General features: G+C 45.1%; 1 protein-coding gene across 2 annotated transcripts in view; it reads right to left on the minus strand.

Moving 5' to 3' along the window:
• Nucleotides 1-4,204: 4,204 nt before the first annotated feature.
• Nucleotides 4,205-24,845, minus strand: part of RAB4A (RAB4A, member RAS oncogene family) — a 45,963-nt gene continuing 25,322 nt past the window's right edge. The window contains exons 3-8 of one of the 2 annotated variants that reach the window (XM_045437434.1): nt 22,681-22,795; nt 17,806-17,868; nt 16,090-16,244; nt 14,755-14,850; nt 10,076-10,212; nt 4,205-5,927 (exon numbers count right to left, since the gene is read on the minus strand). In XM_045437434.1, the coding sequence (XP_045293390.1) occupies nt 10,097-10,212; nt 14,755-14,850; nt 16,090-16,244; nt 17,806-17,868; nt 22,681-22,795 (545 nt within the window). In that variant the 3' untranslated portion in view covers nt 4,205-5,927; nt 10,076-10,096. Of the gene's footprint in view, nt 5,928-7,838; nt 9,022-10,075; nt 10,213-14,754; nt 14,851-16,089; nt 16,245-17,805; nt 17,869-22,680; nt 22,796-24,845 lie in introns of those variants that run through there. The other variant, XM_045437435.1, reaches the window with a different exon arrangement.

Below are 24,845 nucleotides of genomic sequence, written 5' to 3' on the forward strand. Positions count from 1 at the left end.
TTGAATTCTTTATCAGGCGACTCATAGATCTCCATTCCTTTGGGGTCAGTTGCTGGAAGTTTATGGTATTCCTCTGGTGGTGTTATGATCCCCCTATTCTTTGTGATCCCCGTTACCTTGTGTAGGCGTTTGAGGAAGCAGTCACCTCTTCCAGACTTTATGGACCGGCTTCAGTAAGGAAAGACCTTCACCTGCGAGTGGGGGCCGCTGGAGCAGGCTGTGTCTCCAAGGCTAGCAGCGCAGGGTGCAAGGCCCAAGTGCAAGGGCGTGTGGCAGCTCCAGGTCTGATGCTGCATTGGTTCGGGTTGCATTGCTACGAGGTCCGTAGCATCAAGCGCATGAGCCTCGGCGGACGCCGTGGGGGTTCCGCAGTGGCTTCCAGGGCTGTTTGGATCCTCAGTGCCGCCTCCAGGTTGAGAAGCTAGGGACCAGGGCAGGCAGTAGTGGTAGCCAGGCTAGTGGTGTGCACGCACTTGGCTGTGGAAGCCAGCTGCAGCTGCCCGTGTGGTGGCAGGGGCTGGGGCCGCAGCCAGCAGCAAGGGCTCGGGCCAACTGCGGGTCCATAAGCAAGCAGCTGGGGGTCCCTGGCTGTCGGTGTGCACTTCCACGGTGGTAGGATCGGCCAGTGATGAGAGGCTGGCAGTCTGCAAACGCACCGCTGGTGGGGCTAGCCACGATGGTGCGCAAGGCAGTGGGAGTCAGCTATGGCCGGGGGGCGGGGGGGGGGGGGGCGGAGGGGATCCGGGCTGGCATCTTGCACTCTTAGCCGCAGAGGCCTGGGCAGGCTGCCAGTGCAGATCCGGGGCTCTGGTGGGGGCACTGGGAAGGAGCAGAGCAGGACTCAGGCATCTGGCCCCGGGGCAAAAAAAGGACGAAATGTGTAGGGGCTCCATGCAGGTGGGAGGGCTGTTTACTTCTTCAGTGGCGAAAGCCGCTGGGGTTCTCCGGAAGAGCAGGTCACTGGCAACCGTGGTTACTCTTGCAGAGTGCTGCTACTATAGCCCTTGTCCCCCTTCCTCGTTCTTAGCCATGCCCGTAGGTCTCAGTGTTGCTAGTGTCTGGGGGCGGAGGGACCCGAAGTGGGTCCTTTGTGTGGTGCCCCAAAAGGCTGGGGAGTTCTCTCGGTGCTGAGCCAGTGCTGGAGGCACTCCTCCTTGGAGGATGAGAGGACAGAGGCAAAATGAAGTTCTTCCCTTTTTTTGTAGTTATTCTCAGGTTGTTTGTCCCACTATGCTGGCGTTTTTCCGTGGACTCCTGAGATCGCTTGGAATGGATTTTGTGGACAGTTGTCTAATGTTGTCTAAGTCGGTCTTTGTTGGGGGACAGAGGCTGGGGACTTCTACTGCACCGTCTCGGTGCTCTCATCTGGAAAGGCGAGCTAGGAGTTATGAAACTCCCTCCCAGACAGAAAGGAATTTAAGCAGGATCGTATGACCACCTTTTGGAGACTCTGAAAAAGGGTTTCTTGCAGTGGACAGACTGGACATCCAAGTACTTTAGAAAGCCTTGGGGGCAGACCTGACTCATCATGTGTCCTTCCCACAAGCACTCCTACGTGCCAGGCAGCGGGCGCACAAATGCAGCGCTGTCCCAGGGAGGTCTTAGCCCAGGAGAGAAGACAAATAAGGATAACATAGAGATAAATGAAAGGTTAGGACAGAAGAAAGGTTACGACAGAGAATGACAGGAGCAGAGCGTGTTTGCAGGTGTCCGGGGGTGGGAGGGGCTTAGAGAAAGCTCCCAGTGGAGAAGTTCTACGCTGCCCCCTATCGGGCAACAGGGCCACTACCTGACTTGGAGAGCCAGTGGGGTGCGTTCCAAGGGAGGGAGAACAGTCCATGCAAAGGCACCGCGGCAATGAGAAAGCAGGGGGCATTCAGAAAAACACGAGTGTCATATAAAAGCACCATTCTCCCCAGGAAATGGGCGTAACATGTACTATGGGGTATGTGATGCAGATTTATGGCCATGGAAACTACTACAATGACTTTTCTGGAAAAGAGAATAATGTGGGAGACTTACTCTGACTTACCAAAACAATTCAATGTAAAATGATTTGAGGGCCCTCCACCCAACATAAAGAAATCAGCATGTCACCTTCATACATTGTTAGCTGGTCCTTAAATATGAAGTGAACACAATTATTTCCATGTTTTGGATATTTTCCATATTCGGGGCTGCAAAATACTCAGAAACTTAGCAATCTGTGTGCTTCACACCAGCTTTCTTTAAAATGAAACTTACACATCACCCAGAAGTTACAGAAACGAATAGAGCAGAGGCTTATCTACACAGAAGTTTAGGGACGATGTCCTCTAACACAAAGAAGTTGACATTATTGCAAGTTTATGGTGTGGCTCAACCCACCTCATAGTTGGCTGGCATAAGTCGAAGTCAAATGCATTCTTCATAATGGGATATAAGCACATTAGGATGATTTCAATGAAGTATTTCTCATGCTACTGCACCGGCAGAGGGGATACTGGAAATACTTAACCAATACGGCAAGGTCACCAACCACTCCGATGCTATGCTGGCCGTGGGGAGCAGGCCCGCTGCCCTGCTGTCCCTGCTGAGGGACAGAGCTTCTGGTACAATCAGCCACATGCTCTGATAATACTGTATGAAAGACGTGCATTTTGCTTTTTCCACACATGGCAGAAAACTTTATGTAAGTGCAAGGTAACAATAAACATAACCACTCTTGGCTTTGTTATCGATATCTTTCAAGAAGTCCCCAATGTTCTGGTGTTATATAAAATCACAAACTCTTTTCAGAGATGCACACTCAACTATTTTTGGGTGAAATGACGGATGCCTTGGGTGTTTCCAAATGCTACAGCATTAAAATGTGGGGCAAAGGTCGATAAAACAAAGGTGATCCCCTGATCACACTGTTCTTTTCCAACAAGCAGTATTTTCTAACCTGAGAGGGCGATGGCCGTCACTTCCTCAGCCACGGGTCTTCCTGAGCCTGGTGAGTGTTCTCGGCTAAAAGTCTAAAAACAACTCCTTGAAGAATTTCATACAACTGGGAATTAACCAAGCAACGGCTAGCTGGGACAAATCGTGACTGTCCATGAACAGGCAGAATGATTAGTCTTTAAAGAGATTCACTCTACAAGTGGCACAGAAAAAAAATTATGAAAAAATTTACAGGTGTTTTAAAGTCCTTCTAATCCTCTCCTCAAAAAAACAAACAAAAAAAAAACAAACAAAAAAACCCCCAAAAAAACCAAAAACAGATAAATTTCACAGAAAATTAAGAACCCCCTACTGGCTTGCAGTGTGAACTGCTAATCATTTAAGTTTTTTTTTTTTTTTTTTTATTTTAACATCAGATTCTTCACTCTGAGTAATATCACTGTTCCTTAAGACTTCAAAGACTCTTTTATAAGTCCCAAAAAAATGTTTAAAAAAAAAAAAAACATTACAGATTCCCACCCTGGGATGCTCTCATTTTCACTAAATGCTGGGCTTGTAAAATAAACCATTTCAAGTCTAAATGGAGTTTAGAGTATTTTTCGAGGACGACTGAAAAAAACGCTCCTCTAGAAATGTGAATTGAGAGCATCCTGAAAACGCAGTGAGTTGTGGAAAGCGTACACATAACATTTACCGGCGTATGATATAACAACATGTATTTGGTTTTCATCCTTGATTCCCAGCACAGAGCTCCTAAAACCCTTGGAATTTCCACGATGGGGGTGTCTGCTGTTAATCACCAAGTGTCACTTTGGAGCACATTGGAGTTTATGCTAATGAGGTGACTTAGGGTGGGGTCCCCTGCGCCTCAGGATGGGACTGGTCACCAGAAAGACCAAACGATTAGAGGGGCTGGAACTTCCAGGCCCACCGCCTCAACTTGGGAAGGGTGGGGCGCAGGCTGGAGATTGAACTCTTGAACAACAAGATGTGATGAGGTTCCAGGTTGGGGAACAAGAACACATCCTTGTGCTAGTGGTATCTGAAGTGTGTGTGTGTGTGTGTGTGTTGGGGTGGGGCAGATGAAGCCCGTAACCTGCGGGATCTGATGCAATCTCTAGGTATAGATTATTGGAACTGAATTGTAGGCCGCCCCCCTCATACCTCTGGAGAATCAGAGAACTGGTTGAGGGCGCTGGAAAACACTCCACTGACCAATATACTAAATTATCTCCCTTCTTCATTTTTCCTGAAAGGCCTTTATTAAGAACCACCATGGTTTGGTTCTCCAGCAACTTTTATTGGTCAAACGATGTGGAATTCTATGCAGTACCTGTGGTTTAATTAATAGGCTCATTTGTAAACCAAGTTAACATCTTATTTTAAAAATTCTTGCTTTTGAATCAAGCGATGTGGCAGAACAGACATGCTCCTATCCCATGCAAAGAGCTGTTCAAAAGCGAGCAGCTTGCAGAACTATCATAAATGAGATGCCGAGTCGAACATTCTTCCAGCGAGGTCCATGTAGTAGTTCAGTCTGAAAACTTACTTCATTTGCTGACTTTTCAAAACAAAAATATTCCAGGCATTAAAAAAAAAAAAAAAAAGCAAAATTAAGACGCCTAACACAGATACATACTGATCTTTTTACCCAAGTCACCTCCCAGAGTTTCTAGTGCCACTGTGCTCTGTTGATTAAATCGAACAACAAAAGCAGCAGGCAGCTTCCAACTGAAAGGCAGTGAAATCCACCAATCAGTCTGCAGCGAAAAGTCACAGTGAAAGAACATATATAAGGTGAAGGATGCTTTTTAACCTTCTGGCCTTAAATAATACTGTATTTCAACTTTAAAGAAAAGTTCTATTATATGTTTTTTGCATCGACATTTTAAAATATTAGAACAAGTCTTTGTAATACAATATATATTACACTTCGATATACCTTATGTGAATTAAAAACATGTCAACTTGATAACCGTAGTAAGGCATTTAAGTATTCCGCAAAAGCTATACAGAAATTTCTTGATGAGTGGTATTCCTTTAATATCAACTTGATTTAGTGGGTTTCCTTAAAATGAACACAAAACAATAAAAGACTTAAAAAAGAGGCAGTGACGTCATACACCGAATCCTAGGAAAAGCACAGTAACGAACAGTGTTTTCCAGCAGGGAGACCAGACAGAGCAGCAAACGGGGAACAGGTGAGCGGCCCCAGTTGTACCGTCCGTCGCATTTACCAACAGCTGGAAGTAGAATCGATTTCCTGGTAAGTTTGGGTAAAGGTAACAGAATCCTTAGTGCTGATCACAGTGCCTAAAACACAGCAGGTACTCTGGCTACACTTCCTGAATCGATCTGGACGAAGGTGCTGTAAAATCAACAGAGTGCTGGAAAGCGTCAAGTTCATGGAAAAACTCCATTTTCCATTTTATTTCCGTGTCTGAGTAACTACTGGTCTAGTATTTCAAGTGTGGGTTACGTAAACACTTTGTGGACCGTGGCAAATGGGAAGTAAATAAGCCTCTCACTGGCCGTCAATGCCAGAGTCTTCGAATACCGGGTCATCAATATAACCAACTGTGCAATGTAGCTGACAGGATGATCAAAGTACACTCGCCATCGACAGGTTTTAGTTCAGACGATTAAGAAAAATAAAATTTTAGACTGCACTGGGAGCAACGTTCTATCAGATCCTACATCAGATACCATGCCGTGGAGACGTATTGAGTAAGAGTCTATATACAGCACACAGTGAGGATTTAAACCAAAGATGAAAGGGAAAATATGGAACAGAAAATTTTTACATACATGTATACCTCTAACGGTACTGTCCATTTAATGAGATTTATTATATGATTTGCTGTGCCACATCTACTAGCTTGCATATCACCCCAAATTATTCTTCTTCGCAGGAGTATCTACTTCTGTATAAAGTAGAAAAAGACGGTGGTAAAAAACTTCTTCAAGCTCCGACAACTGTGCCCCAAATAACACCTGAACACCTACAAAATATGAAGAACACTTTAGAAATCCGCATAACTATAAATGTGCAGACAAATACAGCTTAAAGTCCCCTAGGGACTTGGTGAACAGATCTTCCTACTCCACTTAAACGTCATGTACACCTGTTAGATGAGGTTGCAGGTACATAAAAAAGTCCACTGTGGCAAATGGGAAAAGGGAAGCTTTACAAAGCTACGATCTCTACTTGCCAATTTTATAAAAAAAAAGCCTATTTTAGCAACAGACACATTTAGACTTCAGTTAACCCAAAAAAGTCTCCGTATTGATACAAAGGCAGAAGAATCTCTATCTCAATTACTCCCCTCAACGACCACTCTTCCTTTCTTTCTAAGAGCCTAAAGTTTACATTCTTTTAAGGAGAACATCTTTTTTTTTTTAATTTGTAGAGTTTAATCTACCATTTCCTATTTGTTTTCTATTTGTCTGGTCTGTTCCTTACTCTCCCTTTCCTCTTTCTGCCTTCTTTTTGGTTATTTAGATGAATTATGTGTTTATTTCCTTCTCATTCCTATGTTGGTTAATGAGCCAAAACTCTTCGTCATGTTATTGTAGTGGTTGCTTTAGGACTTTCTTCTTACTAAGATTTTACTTTTTGGGAGCAGTTTGAGGTTCACGACAAAAGTGAGGGGGAAGTTCATAGATTTCCCAGTTTCCCAAATACCCGCTGCCCCTCATACATGCAGAGCCTCACCCGTGATCAGCATCCCAGACCAGAGTGGAACATTTGTTACCAGGGATGAAGCTGCACTGACACATCGTCAGCCCCCCGAGTCCATTATTTACACTATGGTTAACTCTTGATGCTGTACATTGTATGGGTTTGGACAAATATATAATGAAATGTATCCATCGTTACAGTATCATAGAGAGTATTTTCACTGCCCCAGATATCCTCTAGGCCCTGCCTATTCATCCCCCCCAACCACAACCCCTGATCTTTTAATTATCTTCTTAGTTTTGCCTTTTCCAGAATGTCATCTTGTTGGAAGCATACAGTATATGTAGCCTTTTCATGGTTTGAGAGTTTTTTTTGTTTTTTTGGGTTTTTTTTAAGCGCTGAATTGTCCATTGCCTGGATGTACCATACTTCAGTGATCCATTTGCTGAAGGACATCTTACTTGTTTCCAAGTTTTGGTAATTATGAATAAAGCTGCTTTAAACATTCACGTGCAGATTTTTGTGTTTTCAACTCCTCTGGGTAAATACCAAGAAGTGAGACTGCCGGATCACATTGTAGGACAATGTTTAGTCTTGTAAGAGCTGCCGTGCTGTCTTCCAAAGCGGCCGGACCATTCTGCATTCCCAGCAGGGACGTATGACAGTTCTCCTGCTCCACGTCCTTGCTAGCATCTGGTGTTGTGCGCGTCTTTTATTTTGGCCATTCTAGTAAGTATGCTGTGGTGGTACCTCATCGTTGTTTTAATTTGCATTTCCCTGATGACCTATGATGTGCAGGATCTTTTCGTATACTCACTGCCATCTATGGTATGTCTTCTTTGGTGAGGTGTCTGCTAAGGTCTTTGGCCCATTTATAAACTGGGTTGTTTTCTGTTAAGTTTTAAGGAGTTCTTTGTATTATTTGGATAACAATCCTTAACTAGATGTCTTTCAGAAATATTTTCTCCCGTCTGTGGCTTGTCTTCTCACTCTCTTGGTGTCTTTCCTAGAGCACAAGTTTTATAACGGAACCCAGCTTATTGACTGGTTCTTTCGTGGATGGTGCCTTTGGTGCTGTATCTAAAAAGTCATCATTACATTGAAGATCACCTAGGTTTTTTCCTACGTTATCCTGTAGGAGTTTTATAGTTTTATGTTTTACATTTAGGTTTGTAATCCATTTTGATTTAATCTTTGTGAAAAGGGGGGTAAGGGGTGTGGGGGTGTGTGTGTGTGTGTGTGTGTGTGTGTGTGTGGTGTCTAGAGTCTTATTTATTTATTTATTTATTTATTTTTTGCACGTGGCTAGCCACTTGTTCTCGCACCGTCTGTTGAAAGGACCATCTTTGCTCCTTCATCAAAGATCAGCTGGCTGTATTGACGTGGGTGTATTTCTGAGCTCTCTGCTCTGGTCCACTGATCTCTTTGTTCATGCTTTCATCAATACCAAACTGTCCGGGCGACCATAGCTGAATAGTGTCTTGAAGTCCAGGATATATGGTCGTCCAGCTTTGTTCTTCTCCTTCAATACAGTGCTGCTTGTTCTGGGTCTTCTGTCACTCCGCGTCAACTTTAGAATCACTTTGGTTTTTCCTAATATAGATCTTATAGGTATTTTGTTAGAATTAGACCCGAATATTTCCTTTTTTCGAATGCTGATATACACAGTATTGTGTTTTTAATTTCAAACTGTACTTGTTCATTGCTGGTAGATAGAGAAGTGATTGAGTTTTGTCTATTAACCTTGTATCTTACCATATAACCTTGCCGCATAACCGCTTGCACAGGAGTTTGTGGATTCTTTTGGATTTTCCACATAGATACCCATGTTATCTGTGGACAGAGACATTAATTTCTTCCTTCCCTATCTGTGTACTTTTTATTTCCTTTTTTGTCTTACTGCATGAGCTAGAACTTCCAGGATGATGCTGAAAAGGAGTGGTGAGCAGAGACATCCTTCCTTGTTTCTTGTTACGAATTGGAAAGCTTCAAGTTTAATGATGTTAGCAGTTTTCTATAGATACTCTTCCCCACGTTGAGGAAATTCCCCTCTATTCCTAGTTTACTGAGAATTTTCATCATGAATGGGTGTCGGGTTTTGTCAAATGATTTTTCTCTTGATGTGATCGGGTGATTTTTCTTCTTTAGCCCATGGATGTGATGGATTACATTAACTGATTTTGGAATGTCGAACCAGCCTGGCATACCTGGGATAAATCCCACTCGGAAGTGGCATAGAACTCTTTTTTGTACAGTGTTGGCTTTGATTTGCTAAAATTTTATTGAGGATTTTTGCATCTATATTCATGAGAGATACTGGTCTGTAGCTTTCTTGTCATGTCTTTGTCTGGTTTTGGAATTAGGGTAACGCTGGTCTCGTAGAACAAGTAGCAAGTATCCCATCTGCTTCTGTCCTGTGGAAGAGATTGTAGAGAAATGGTGTAATTTCTTCCTTAAAGGGTAGAACTCACCAGTGAACCCATCTGGGCCTGGTGCTTTCTATTTTCGAAGATTACTAATCATTGGTTCAGTTCCTTTAATAGATGTAGACTTAGTCAAATTGTCTATTTTTTTCTTGGGTTTTGGCAAATAGGTCTTTCAAGGAATTGGTCTGTTTCATCTGTATTATCAAACTTGTGGGCATAGTGTTCTTTTACTATCCTTTTCATGTTCATAGGATCTGTAGTGATTCCCCTCTTTCATCTCTGATATTAGTAATTTATGTCCCTCTTTTTTCTTAATTAGCCTGGCTACAAGGTTATTGATTGTATTGATCTTTTTCAATAAATCAGCTTTGATTTTGTTCATTTTCTCTATTGATTTCTTGGTTTTCATCTCATTGATTTCTGCTCTAGTTCTTATTATTTCTTCTGCCTACTTTGAATTTAATTTGCTCTTCTTTTTCCAGTTTCTGATGGTGGACACTTAGATGACTGATTTTTAGGTCTTTCTTCTTTTCTAATTATGCATTCAATGCTATAAATTTCCCTCTAACAATGCTTACACCACATTCCACATTTTGATAAGCTGTGTTTTGATTTTCATTTAATTCCAAATGTGTTTAAGGTCCTCTTGAGATTTCTTCCTTGACCCACGAGTTATTTAAAACTGTGTTGTTTAACCTCCACAGATTTTGGATTTTCCAGTTATCTCTCTGTTATTGATTTCTAGTTCAATTCCATTGTGGTCTAAGAGAAGACACTGTGTAATTTCTATTCTTTTAAATTTGTTAAGGTGTGTTTTATAGCTCCGAATGTTGTCTATCTTGGTGAATGTTCCATGTGAGCTTGAGAAGAATGTTTCAACGCTGTTGTTGAAAATGCCTGATTTTAATTATACAATCACCTCTCCATTTCAACGTAGCTGCCAAAAGCGACAGCAACCTTTACAGCTAAGCATGTATAGAACGCCCAAGTAACGAAGAGTACAAGGTTGTGTCAGCAAAGATGCTGCGATGTGAGCACCTACCTGTGCACTCCCGTGCTGCTTTTAACAACCACACTCCTGAGCACTTGGGGCCTGTGCGCGACGTGGTGACCTCAGCTGTCTCAAGGCAGCATCTCCGTACTGAATACCAGAGCCCATTCTTTCTGGGTCCAGCTCACCTGAGGACCAAGCAAGTCTTCTTTAAAAGAAGTTTTTATGTTTCTGTGGTGCCCCAAATATATTCAGTGAGAAAAGCAAAGTGCAGAACACTGTGTGTAAACAGTGTTTTGAGGCGGGTCTGGGTGGCTCAGTCAGTTGACCATCTGACTCTTGATTTTGGCTCCAGTCATGATCTCACGGTTTATGAGTCTGAGCCCTGCACCGGGCTCTGCACTGACAGTGTGGAGCCTGCTTGGGATTCTCACTCCCTCTCTCCCTGTCCCTCCACCATTCACACTCTCTCAAAATAAATAAATAAACATTAAAAAAAAAAAAACCCCAATGTTTTGAATAAAGGAGTAAAACCATATACACATTTCCTTGCATGGGCATAAAAATACCTTTGGAAGGATATATAAAGAAGTGATAATAACGGCTGGCTTTAAGAAGGAGTTTTAGGGGCGCCTGGGTGGCGCAGTCAGTTAAGTGTCCGACTTCAGCCAGGTCACGATCTCGCGGTCCGTGAGTTCAAGCCCCGCGTCGGGCTCTGGGCTGATGGCTCAGAGCCTGGAGCCTGTTTCCGATTCTGTGTCTCCCTCTCTCTCTGCCCCTCCTCCGTTCATGCTCTGTCTCTCTCTGTCCCCAAAAAAATAAACGTTGAAAAAAAAAATTTAAAAAAGAAGGAGTTTTAGGGGCGCTTGGGTGGCTCAGTCGGTTAAGCGGCCGACTTTGGTTCAGGTCATGATCTTGCGGTCCGTGAGTTCGAGCTCCACGTCGGGCTCTGTGCTGATGGCTCAGAGCCTGGAGCCTGTTTCCGATTCTGTGTCTCCCTCTCTCTGACCCTCCCCATCCATGCTTTGTCTCTCTCTGTCTCAAAAATAAATAAACGTTAAAAAAAAAAAAAAAAAAAAGAAGGAGTTTTAGATGGCTAGGGGCCGCGAGAGGGGTGTGGAGGGAGACTTTCACTGTATCCTCTTTTGTATTTTTTGAATTTGGAATTATGTGAACGTGGTATGTACACAAAACTAAATTAATTTCAAATTAAACTACAAGGAGACCACTGCCTACCTACCAGAATGGTACGAACCCAAGCGTGGTAATATCCCCCGTGGGCGTGGCTTTAGTGCAATAAGCACTTCTATTCATTCTAGTGGGGCTCCATTCCTCAAATATAGCAGGAATGTGACAGCCTCGACCTAATATCCACATGCTTATGTTCTTTGACCTGGCAATTCCACTCCTGGGAACTTATCCTACACACACACTCCACACATGCGAAACGAGAATGTAAAAGGTTATTTACTGCAGTATTATCTGTGACAACAAGATGTGGGCAATAATCCAAATGTCCAAAGTAGACTGGTTAAATACATTATGGCAACACAGACAACTGAATATTACATGTGCACACAAAATACGTACATGTGTACCTTAGCATATGTATGTATAGGGAAGTCTCTGTACGTTGATTTGTAATCATCCGTAGATCTAGTAAGTACAAAAAGCAAGATGCGGCAGAATTTATAGTATGCTAACTTTTGTGTAAAAAAAGAAAAAAAAAAAGAGGAGGAAATGATGGCTTTTGAACAGTATTTAAAAAATACTGCTGAAAAATTTTAACTAATATCTTTATATTCTTTCACCTAGACATAATTATGATTTTGAGGATCTCAGAAGAAATAGACCTTGGAAGTTTTATATGAGTCAACTTATGTGTACTATATTCATGGATGCAGTATTAAGGCGGCAAGGTAATTAAATAAAACCTCAGGCTGAGCTTGACAATACTCAACACCAAGTCAATTTTAATAACAACGTATGTTATAGAGTCTTTAAAAGTAACAGTGTTTGTGCCAAATTTCGTAAAGAAAAAACATTCTGTTTTCAGATCAAGAAAATCCAGAAGGATGAAGTGTCCCTCTCTTGTATCTGGGCCTTCGACCCTCTCTCCCACTACCTCACCCAGTGCTCTGCTTTCTCTGTCATGCCCTCTCCCTACCTCCTCTCCTTTACTTTCTACCTCGTTCTCTCTCTCAGCACTTAGAAATGCTAAAATGTCTTCCATCACCGAAACCTCTTTACTCCTTTGTACGCTGCCATACCAGTACCTTCTTCCTCAAGACAGGAACCAAAACTCACTCTGCTTTCTCACTTCCTCTTTGTTCCTCATTTGCTGTCTTCTGTTTTCATAATTCTGCTGGAGCTGTTCCTGATGAAGACGATCAGTGACTTCCTATTACCCACCCCCGTGGCTATTTCTTAGCTTAGTTCTTAGCTTATCAGACTGGTCTCCATCTCACTCGATCGCAAACAAGTCTTTGACTCGCTTAGTGTTTGGGCTGAAATGATACCCGCTTTCCCCTGGTTCTTTCCAGACATCTCTGACCATTTCCTTCTCTTTTGTAGGTTCCTCCTCTTCTCTCTCGGTCTCCAAGGCTCTGCTTTTGATCACTGCTTTTCTCACTCTCAACTGCTCTCGGATGATCACATTCCTTCCGTAGTTTCGACTACTCCAACGTACTGATGACTCCCAAATGGACACTGCCAGCCCAGACCTCTCCCCAGAGCGTGTAACTGCACGTGCTTGTTGTGCCAGCGGCACTGCAAAGGGAACCCGTCAGAAACGGACTCCCCTTCGTTCCCTTGAGCCCACTTATCCTCTGGCTTAATGACATCTCTTTACCGAGTTACCCAAGTGTGACATCTAGTTATCCTTGGCTCCTCATGCTTTCCTGACCCCACCGCCTCACCGCCCCCCTCACCCCAAAACCAACTGCCCTACTATTTAGCGCTGGAGTCACATGACGCTGCTACCAAAATATTTCTTAGATTCATCTCTATCTCCTTATCTTTACTTCCACATCCTCCTTAAAGCTTTAATCAGTCATATTTTACTTGGATTACTCAAAAATGCCTTAATTGCTCTCCTGGTCTCTAGTCCTGTTTTTTCACTCTGTCCTTGACGTGGCCGCCTACATGCATGATGTATGTCAGGTCCCGACCTGACCTTACCACTCGCTGCTCCCATCCCTGAATAGCTTCTCATCCCGTACAGCCGTGGTTCTCAATCCTGGAGGAGTGCTAGAGTCAATCACATACGAGGGCTTTTAGAAATGCTGATGCCCAGACTATGCTTCAGCCCAATTAATCAGCATCTCAAGAGGTGGGGCCTGGGATGTGAATTTTCGTGTCCCAGGTGACTCTAGTGGACAGCCAGAGGTGAGACTCAGTAACCCACAGGACAAAGTTCCAGATCCTTGATGAGAATCACTGGCCTGGTGGGTGCCTGTCTCCAACCTTCTCCTCTGCACCCCCCCCCCCCCAAGCTGTAGTCTCTCTGTTCTAGTGATTTCAACTTTGCGGTCATTTTCTGCCAGTCTCAACTCCTGCTGTCCCTTCTGCTGGACTACCCTCCTCTCCACTCCCTAGGCTGGCTCATTCCTACATTTTGAAAGACTGGGCTCGGTTATCACCTCCTCTTGGAGGGACACCACCTCCGTGACCTGGCTGGGCAGGTTCCCCTTCTCCGTGCGACCCCAGGATTCTATGCGCCTCCCAATTATTGTATCCTCCACACCATATTGTAATGATCTTTGGATGTGTCTCATGAAAGACAGTTTCTTGAGGGCAAGGGTTGTGATTAATTCGTTTTTGTATCCTAGCACCTGACAAAGAACCAACCTTCGGATATTTGAGTGAATCAATTAAAAAGTGAACGTCTGCATATAATTTCGGTATCTCAATAAAACTCAACTTTAATAATGACAACTACATACTATTTTGTCGGCTGCCTAAACTAGGGTTATTTTATTTTTTTATGTTTTTTTTTTAAACTGTTTATTTTTGAGAGAGAGAAAGAGAGAGAGTGTGTGCAAGTGGGCGAGGAGAGGGAGACAGAGGATCTGAAGCAGGCTCTTCACCGAGAGCAGAGAACGCAAGCAGGGCTCGAATTCACGAACCGTGAGACCATGACTTGAGCCAAAGTCGGACACTCAACTGGCAGAGCCACCCCGGAGCCCCAGGTTATTTTAAACTCATTTTTACTGAAGCGACAAATACAACAAAATAACGAGACGCGTTACTACCGAAGCATGCTCAGTTAGCTTCAGAAATAAATTATCCACGAGGTACAAGCTGCAAGTACCAACATCGTGCATGTACCCATAACTTCCTTAACCTCACGCAGGCGGTCCACCATCACGCCACATGACCGTGGCCCAGCAGGGCTAGTAAGCTGTTGTCAGAGAGCGAACAGAGCTCCAATCTTCCTCCTCGAAGCGACGGATCCCAAAAAGGCCGGGGTTCTGAAAGCCAACACCCACTGAGGCCCCGACTGCCCATCCTCTGTCACCAGTGGGCCATGGAAGCCACTATGAACAAGGGTGGGGTTTCACCTCAGCCATGTGCACAATGCCTTCAAAACCATAAGTGGCAATTTTAGGTTGGCGGATGTAGAGAGAATACTCCTGGACTAAATCACTCCTGGAAAACTAAAAGGCGATCCTACTGGGCTAGACAGTAAAATATGCTGAAGAAAAGTTTATTGATGGAAAACTTTTTACCTGATTCAATTTTGTTAAGTATTTTTCTTGCACATTGTACAAAGGCCTCCTCCACGTTCTCCCCCGTTAGTGCACTTGTTTCCAAGAACATCAGCTCTAAAAGTGACATCAAACAAAACACGAAGCCATGTTTAGAGGCCGATCACAATTCAATAACGGACAGCCTGTTCAGAATTCTCTTCGAACGGCAGGCAAAAAAAGCAATTTATTACTTACGAACCACATATCTCTGCAAATAAAATCAATAAATGTAAATACGGCTTTTTAAATGTCAGAAGACATCTACGCTTTCCTGAAAAGCGGGAGACACCTTGTGCTAGCACTTAAGTCTACTGGAGAGACCGTGCGAGCTCCAGCGTTTGGTAAGGAAGCAGGCTGCTAGAAAGGGCCCAGCTGTCGACGCGAGACGGAGATCCTCCAAATATTCTTCATGTCACCATGGATACAACCGAAAGGTGTTTCATTTCGGAGGGGACTACGCGGCAGCTTGTCATTCTGACGGCGAAGAGGCCTTCTATGAATTAATACTCTTCGTATCCACCAGGGCACTTACCACCCCAGTGGGGAGGCGGGCTCGCCTTGCTTCTGTATTTCTAAATGGTTTCTTTCCAAACTCACGATGGCTTAGGTTCTTCTCCCATGCTTATTTTCTTAGCACAACACCAATCTGTAAGAGTATAATTTGGTAGTCCTAGACTCCAAGGGACAATTGGCGCTAGGGTATTTTAGTTCTTGACTGGTTCTAAAAATTATTTAAAATGTCTAAATTCTGATCGTTTTGTGATCTATAAGCAACCATTAATTTTATGTGTCACTCTCTGGTGTTCTGTATGGAAAGTCATAGAGGTTTCAAAGGCATCTAGAACCAAATGACTTTAATTTAATGTAACTAAAATAAAGCCAATAAGCCTAGTATCTCTTCCACTGCTTCCTCTTCTATTTAGATCTAACATTTTACCAACTTAGCTCCAAATTACATTAGAGGTGGAAAAAGAAAAAAAAAAGGACAGGACATCACCTGATTAGGGCCTTTAAAAATTAATAGTATAAATTTCACTTTAGACCAAAGCCTGGGCTGTTCAAAGACCTTGGACTGAAAGGTCATTACACAGTATTAGCACATTTGCTTTTATCCTCATCGTAACCTGGCGGGCAGAATACAGTGAAAATAGGTTAAGTGAGTCTAAGTGTCCTAAAAAAACAACAGGAAATCTCACATTTCTTAAGTACGGCTTAATCCTAAAATTTCAGTAGATACGGTAAACCCAAAGCAATGTTGTTACCCCCAGATCCACCCATTTGAAAAGCGGTAGTATTAAGTGAGAGGTCACTTACCATTTTCTTGAGCAAATCTGGAGGCTTCTAAGAAAGTAACTTCACGATCTGCATCCAGGTCCTTCTTGTTCCCACAGAGGATGATCACAATGTTCTGACTCGCTAGCATTCTGGCATCTGTTAACCAATTAGTAAGCGCATTGTAGGTTTCTCGGCTGCATAATATAAGATTGTGAAAATAATACATGTTTTTTATAAAACTAGCAACTCTTTCCAATCATTCACACTACTCACACTGCTTTTAAACATGTCAGGGTAATGTCAACAACCTTTAAGGTTACTCAGGTAACCTGAATGCTCAATTACACACCACGCCATAGGGTTTGTTTGTTTTTCTTCCAGAAAAATGGAGAGAGCAAGTCAGATGTTTTGCTATTTGTTTTTGCCCAGTCGGTGCAAAAGGAAACAGAAGTTCCTTTATTCATTTTGCTAATATTTATTGAGCTCTTAGCTCTAGGCTCAGTTGTGTGCAACGTGGGGAAGCAAGTTCTAACAGGTAGCTGCTATCATGTAGCAGGTCTGTGCGGCATGCTCGTACTTTGTAGGAATTTATCACATTCTTTATAAAGACTCTGTGCATAAACTCCACCTCCCTTTTCCATGAGAAGCCTGAGGCCCGGAGAGATTAATTAAGTTGCCCAAAGTCACACGAGCAGCCAGTGGCGGAGCCAGGACTTGACTGGGTCCGTCGGACTCCAGGACCAGCTCCGCCATCTGCCGTCTTCTGTCCTGATACATTCAGGGACACGTCTGCCCTGCGGGCAGATTACTTGGCCTGATGACTTCACAGCTGGCAAGCTGAGCCTTCCGCTGCCTGAGCAAGTGTGGCAGGGCCGGGCCAGGAGCTGCCACCTCGTTGCCAGTGTGCCTCCCTCCGAACACACAGACTGGGTGTCACAGCAGCAAGGTGACACTCTTTGGGCAAGTTCCTACCGGAAAGAGCTGCCAGATGATAGCGTATAGATGACATTTTTAAGGTGGTGCCGGCACACACTGAGATCAGTGCTGTCTGATGGGACTTCTGCAAGGACAAGAATGTTCTATAATCCGTACCGTCCAGTTCAGCAGCCACCAGTCCCGTGAGGCTACTGAGCCCTCGAGATGGGGCAAGTGAGACCAAGGAACCAGATTTCTAATTTAATTCGTGATATGTGGGTGACAGTGCCCTCAGATCCTTATGATGTGCCAAGAGCCTTAACACCAACCGATTTAACCAGCTGCAAACCTCCCAAGTCTTACGCAATTATCAGCGCTCCCTGTAACGGACCAGGACATTGAAGTCCAGACGCCACGGCACCCTCCCCGAGGACCACCCAGCTAGCCGCCCAGAGCTGCATGTGAACCCGGGCGGTCAGAGCCCAGAGCCTGGGCCCTCACCTTTCGTCGATATCGATGACTTCTAATAATTTACCACACCGAAACGTTCACTTTGGGAACCTTGAGGAATGTGTCAAAGCATCAAGCTACAAAACATAATGAACCGCTGGGGATGCTTTATCTAAAACCTCACTGCTGCATTTCCTTACGTGGCAAAGGGGCGGCAGCGGCTGGCTCAGACACCTCTAAAGCCCCGGATGAAGGGGCCGAGGGGATTCCAGAATCCCAGGCACAAAGCACACACTGCACGCAGGTGCGCTTTGGCAAGACCAGGCTCCGGGGAGCAGGGCTGCCTCTTCCACCAGGGGTGGGGTTTGGGGGGGGGGGGGGTCACGTTACCTGGTGATGTCGTAGACGAGGAGTGCTCCCGCGGCACCTCTGTAATAACTTCTCGTCACAGACCTGAAAGAGTTACACTACTCTTACTTCCGGCCAATCAAGATCCTCTCCCACTGAACACTGTCACCTATTTTTGCTTTGCAGACCACCACGCAGGGACAGGTGTTGCATTCAAACAGAAATGATGCAGACATCTAAGCGAGCGCACGGGGGGGCTCGTCTGTCTGAAATCATGTCACGGAAACGCTGGGGAGGTGGGGGGACGTGCGGCTGAGACATCGATGACATTTCCTAACAGGTAGATGAAGCTCTCCCCCAGCACCCAAGATCAGCTCTGAACTTACAAGGAGGGGCAAAGTGTCTTAGGGAGCCATCAGAACCCCTAGGCGGGCGCTCAGCACCCAGCACTCCTGCCCTGCTTCCTCTGGGGAGTTTCAGGCCTTCTCCATGGCCCTGCGTAGCTGCCCCCCTCTTTTCCTGGGAAAAGGGAAGTCCTCGGGTGGGAAGCCACTGCCCCCACCGCCCCCGTACTCACCTTCTTTTCCCCTCCCCACTCCTAACAAGGAAAGGCCGCTTTGCCTATGCCAACTGAGTGCCTCTGACACATCTTATCCGTTCTCACGGTCCTCAGGATTATTTTCTCTCAGTAACACGCTTTCTCCCCAGCAGTATCAGTCTCTCCTTCTCTGTTAGATTCCACCCCCCATCAGCAACATAAAATGTGCTCCGCTACGTCCCATCTCGAACAGCAAGACGTGCGGCACAGTCCTTTCGGCTACCGTCCCGCTGTTTGTTCCTCTCTGCGCCCCAATTCCTCCAAAGCAGTTGTCCCCAGCAGCTGTTTCCTTCTCTTCACCACTGCTCTGGCGTCCGTGTCCGCTCCTCCGCGTCTCCGAGTCCGGCGGCATTTCTGGGTCCTCATCCCTCCACCCCGCCTCACCCCTCCCTGAACCAGCCGCCCCCCTCTCCTCCCTCACTGGCCGCTTCTCCTCCTCCAGCTCGGGGTCACACTCTCGCGAGCCAGCCTGCCCTGTTTGTCCCAGAGTTCCTCGGAGCTGGGGCTCAGTCCCGGGTTCTCTCTTCTAGTCACACCTTGACCCGAGAGTAATCTGCGGCTCGGGCTACTTCTGGAAGATCCGGCCGCTGCCCCAACGCCCCCTCGTGACTGCCTAATGAACATGTCACACTTAACATTTACAAGACAGGACGTCTTGGCTCCTACCCGCCACGTCCATTCTGGTTTGGGGGGTGGGGAACGCCACCGCCCCTCTGTTTATCAGCCAGAAAACTCTGCTTTTATCCTCAACCTTCTCCACACCGGACCCACCAGTCAGGTCTTGGCTCACTAGCTGACGTCTCCTGTGTCGTCCATGTTCTTCCAGCTTCACCAGGGCCATCCTAACCCAAACCACCGGTCTCCGCCTGGATCCCTGCAGTCACCCACTACCACGCGTGTCCCCACTGCCACTTGTGTCCCCTGGTCCATTTCCCCGAGCAACCAAATTCCTCGTCAGCACCTACAAGGCTTCCTGTGCTCAGACGCTGGAAATGGACCTCAACTGCCAACGGTCGATGATTGAATCAACTGTGTTCACCTACAGACACCTCCTTAAGAACCCCTAAATGATAGGGTTCAGACAGCTTCTGAGTTCATGATCACTTGCAGGGGCAGAGAGGGCAGAGCACCCGGAGAGGGCCTGGGAGCTCAGCACCCAATTCCCACATACACGGCCCAATGCATCTCTTGGCTGTTCCTGGGTTGTACCCTTTATAATAAACTGGTGACAGTGAATGCAGTCCTTTCCTAAGTTCTGTGAGCTGTTCTAGCAAATTACTGAACATGGGGGATGTGTTGTGGGAACCTGTGAATTTGTATTTTGCTGGGCAGAAGGGAGGATGGCCTGGGCACCTAATTTAGGACTAGTGTATGAAGTGGGAGCAGGTCTGTGGACCCCTTAGCCTGTGGGGTCGGATGCTAACTCCAGAGAGAGTCAGAATTGGAGTTGAATTGTTGCACATCGAGTTGGTATCGGAAAACTGGAGAAGAGGTGTGGAAAACCCCCCGTTTGGTGTCAGAAGATACACATCACAGAACAGTGCCTATCTTTAGGGCAAAAAGAAAACTGGGGAACTTATCAAAAACAAACAAGATGACTCATGATTAGTTTGATAGTTTGAAAAGGGCAGCTATTTTTAAATGTATTTTTCGGCTCTTAAACTCCAAAGGCACACAGATAGCTTGAGGCTTCTCCTTTCTACCTGTAGACCGTGCTCTGCAGGGCATATGCTTGGAGACCTGGCGGACAGGTGCAGCGTGGGAAGGGCCGCATTGTGAGTGCTTCCTGGGGCCGCCTCTCGGACTGGAGGGAGGCCTCTTCTCCACATACGCGGAGGCAACTCTTTTCTATTTTAGTTTCCAGAAACTAGCAGACATCTAGTTTCCAGAGAAAGGGGTAAGAGATTTCCTCAAGATAAACTAAATTATATCGGCTGCATCATTCACTTTAAACACGGTATTTTGACATGTGGTGTCTAACAAATTATTCAAGTATACAAATTTAAGCATTTAAGAGTACTTTTTTGAGGCAGTTAATGTTTCTCAAAAGTAATTTAAAACAGAGTAATATAGGTACATAGTTTGAAAAGGAAATACCGCTGACAGTCTCAACATGAAACTCCGCTGTCTCCCGCCTCACTCTTCCTGGGAGCCCCACTCCCAAGGCGAGTTCCTTCCCTTGACTTGACTTTTTTCCTAAATGAAGTCACTAACAGAATACATGTTGAACACCTACGTGCTATCTTCTCCCCAGGGCTTTGGAGAAGCAACAAAGAAACGCACAAACGTCCCTACTCTCATGGATCTTTGTTTCCTTTCTCCGGCATTTGCTTTCATCTTTCTGTAAAATGCTTATGAAACTATTCGACTTGTGAGTTTCAGGGCTTACTGCTTTCCTGCTTTGATAAGAATCTCGCACACTCATAACCTCCCACCCCCTTCCCTCCGTCTCCTCTTCCTGCCGGGGAGCACCCTTGCCTGCCACCGACCGGCCTGCGGTGTCTTCTCCCCAGCTGGGTGGATGGACTTCACCATCCTCTTTCAGGGTTTACTTCTTTGTATTGATGAAGCATACCCTCCCGAAGTCTCTAAGAAAGAGTGTGTGAAAGATAACCTTTGTTTCCCCTACTCTTGAATATCTGAAGGTCTTCTGACTTTATTATCTATCACACTTGATTGATAGTTTGGCTAAGTTTCGAAGGTCGGAAAGGGATTTTTCATGCTGAGTTGGCAAGGTGAGGCTTCAGTATCTTCTGGCTTCCGCATGCTGCTGTTGAATGGTGAAGTGCAATCCCCATTTCTGCTCCTTTAATGTGACTGTGTTTTTCTTCTGGGGATCTTTTTGTATCTCCACTGACTCTCTGTCCTCTGAAATTTCACACGACATGCACGCTAGTTGGGATTTTTTGCCCCATTCATTTGCATTTGGTCTAAGGCGGGCCCGATACATCTGGAATCTCATTTCTTCAGTAGAAAAATCACAGAGATTGGGCTATTTCATTGGGGACGCCAACATGTTAATATATTTAGGCCTTTCCTTTGGGGCTACTCATTCTTCTGCAGAGAAAAATTGTTTCTCCTGAATACGCGCCTGGCGGCCAGCAGCCAGGGAAGAGGTGGGAGAAGAGGGCGAGGCTTCGCAGACTTTCACCGATTTCCTTCTTTTCAGTCCTTCCCTCGTCCCTGTCCTCTGCTGCACCTTATGACTTCGCGTCTAGACCCTGCTTTAACTCAGAGACTGAACTTCTCATCGTGTGTGTGTGTGTGCGCACACATACAGAAACACTTTAAACCTCCCTCCTGTAGAACCTGAAGCTTCCAAATCCTGACCTTTCTTGGGACTCAGCAGGAGGACGTGGCCTCCAGCTCCCTGGCCTCCCCCATTATGGGCACTTAGATGTGGCTTTTAGTCAGTCACCATCCACTAATCACGTACCCTCCCTTTCTGGGTGTTTGCGAGTTAATGCCATTTCTGTTATTTTATAGTCATTCCGGTGAGGGTTTGGGGCTGAGAAAACACAAGTCTGCGTGTTTGATCAGTGGTTCCAGAAGAATGATCGTGATTAAAAATGGTTTCGATATTTCTGAAGCAAACAATTACTGAACATTTAAAATATAATATACTCCTGACTTTAATGAAATGAAATGCTTATAGTGAGAGTGAGTTTTACTTAACTGAATTTTAAGACCGTGAATATCTGTTCTGTTTTGACTTTGTGTATCTGTTCAAAAAACACACCTAAAATATCAATCTACTTTCTTGCTTTAGTAGTTACAGACTATTAAACACGTAACCTCCTATGCAGTGATCTGGGGTCGTAATTTCAAACATCAGTTATGACTATAGTGTAATAAAAATGTTCAGGAGAGAATATTTGGTGGAACGTATACCAGCCGTCAGATCGTGCTCTAGTTAATGTAAAACAAAGGAAAACCGCAAAAGAGGTTTTTAAAAATTCTCCTTTAAAAGTGGAAGAGAAGAAATTGTTGTGCTATTACTTTGCCTTAATTTTAATCTCAAAGTATACTGCAGAGTACACAATGTCACATCCTCCAAATGTACTCGCTAGCCCCAAAGAATAACTCAGCCTCTACATTAGGATGCGTTCGCTCAAAAGAGATTCTAACACGTTCTTTAGCAAGTCAATGCCACCTGGAGAAAACAGTCCTTTAAGACAAGAAGCTGCTCTTTAAGCTTCCAGAGGTGAAGGTTCTGAAATCTGTGTAGGGGAGAAGACAACTACACATATTAAAAAACTATAATTGGTTATTTCAAATCCAATTTTCAAATATTTTTATTAAGTTAGAGAGAAAGCTACCTGAATCGTTCTTGGCCTGCTGTATCCCATATCTGTAACTTTACATATTTACCACCAACATTTATTATCTTTGAACCAAACTCCACTCCTATTGTATGATTTGAGTCATCTTTGACTGAAAAAGAAAAAGAACAAGATATTTAATTTTAGAACATTAAGGAAACAGGCTTACAGATTTAAACAAGTGAAATCAAGGGTTAAAGTCAACGGAAATATAATTTACTGTAGCCTTTCATTTTTCCAACAGTCAGTTGATACGAAGCACTCACTGTTTTAAACAGAACACACACACACTTCCTCTTCTGAAGGAGGCGATAAGGCTCTTTTGCAAGACCCCCAAAATAAACCATACATTTTAAAGTCTAGGCTTGGAAATGGCCACACCACATGAGAACCACATCTACCCGTCCACGGGGAGGGTACTCACAAATGGTGACTGCATAAAATACCCGGGTGCCCCCCGAAAGGGCTTACGGCCCACTGCACCTCAGTCAGTAATGAAGAGGTGAGAATTCCCACTATTTGAATGGATAAATATTCCAAAGAAATCAAAGGGGAGGAAAAACACTGTAGCCCCCCAAAGAAACTTGATGGACACCAGAGATGAAGGGAAAAAGAGGAAAAGATAAAACAAAAACAAAAACAAACCAACCCCAAACCCAAAGCCTCTATGCGTATTATCGTGGATTTTAGTACTGTGTGGCAATAACTTGGAGTGAACTTGTTGGAGAAGTCAATACTCTGTGCCAGGAGGCGGGCAAAATAAGCAGCTTGCTAAGCCCACCCTGAGTAAGCGGTCTGTGAAGGAACACTGCTGTGGTGACGAACACCGAGGATGGCTCCACGGCCCATGACCGGCTTCCACTTTGTGGCTCCACGGCCTGTGACTGGCTTCCACTTTATAGCCATAGGGCCAAAGTCAGCGATGCCACGTGATGGGGTGCTGAGTTTCCTGGTGTGTGTGTGTGTGTGTGTGTGCACAAAACAGGTTCATACTGACCACACAAGCCTGTCCCAGACAGTGTGGAGCTAGTGTGGACGTTCTAGAATTCAAGCTACCGAGAAACCTCGGAGTAAAAGGCTCAAAGGGTGATGGCGAAGGTCGGAGGGCATCCTGATTACAACATGGCCATAAGAGGAACAAAGAGAAACCTTTCCCGTGATGCTCTAGACCACGTGGACTAACACCACACATGTACCGGTCTCTGTGGCGACGCCTTAGGGGAGGACGATCAAGGGAGAGCTCGCCACAGAGAGAGGACACGAGGATTAATAAGCAGGTGGCCACTGGGCCCAATGTCCTGGGGGCCTTCTCTTCTGAGATGCTACAATGCAGTCTTGGCAACCTGTGAGGGGACCTGGGCCCCCAGGGGGGGAATATGTGTTCCACTCGGTAAGGACTGGCTCTGTGACTAATCCATGCTGGGGCCGTGTCACTGGACAGAGGTTCCAACAAGTCCTTGGAGGTTGAAAATGGAAATAGCGGAATACACTTCTACAGTTCTACTCCTCAAAGCTCTTTGCCCGGATACCCTCTGCCGTCTCTTTGCCCATTTTACCCACCCCCACTTCAGCAAGGGCAGTTAATTCTGCTTCCGTGCCTTTACCCACCTGCCGCGAAACAGGTCTTTCCCCACCATTCTTTCCATGGCTCTAAGAGCACTGTTTATTTTCGGGGTCTCTAGGTCTAACCAAGTCTCTTACAATACCTCGGAGTAAAAAATCCAACCTCCCTTACCAAAAGAGCGCCAAGTCAATGGCAAAAAGATGGGTCTGTGGTCAAAAGGTCCGGGCTTGAGTCTAATCAACTACCCTCCCAAGGTGGTGGGATGACCGTCCCAAGAGCACACACCCACTTCTCTAAACCTGCGCCTTTTACCTGCGAAACGGAACTGAGGACAACAGCTGCCTTCACTGTAGTACAAGGCTGCCGAGGACCCCACATGACTGGCTTATCTACAATGTGCCGCTAGGGCTTTTTGGGCGGCTGGCTCCCTGTCAGGGAATGACATTCCTCCTTTGCCTTCCGCTTCACCATGTTGTATCTCAGTATCTGGAATGTATCTGAGTATGTGGGAAAATGGATGGTATGATAATATGCTGAATGATGAGCCATCATCAAACTGAAATAACTTGACGAAAACCACAGGCATGTTGCTGAAAGC

Source organism: Leopardus geoffroyi, chromosome D2 (genome assembly GCF_018350155.1).
Source record: "Leopardus geoffroyi isolate Oge1 chromosome D2, O.geoffroyi_Oge1_pat1.0, whole genome shotgun sequence".
NCBI classification, from domain to species: domain Eukaryota; kingdom Metazoa; phylum Chordata; class Mammalia; order Carnivora; family Felidae; genus Leopardus; species Leopardus geoffroyi.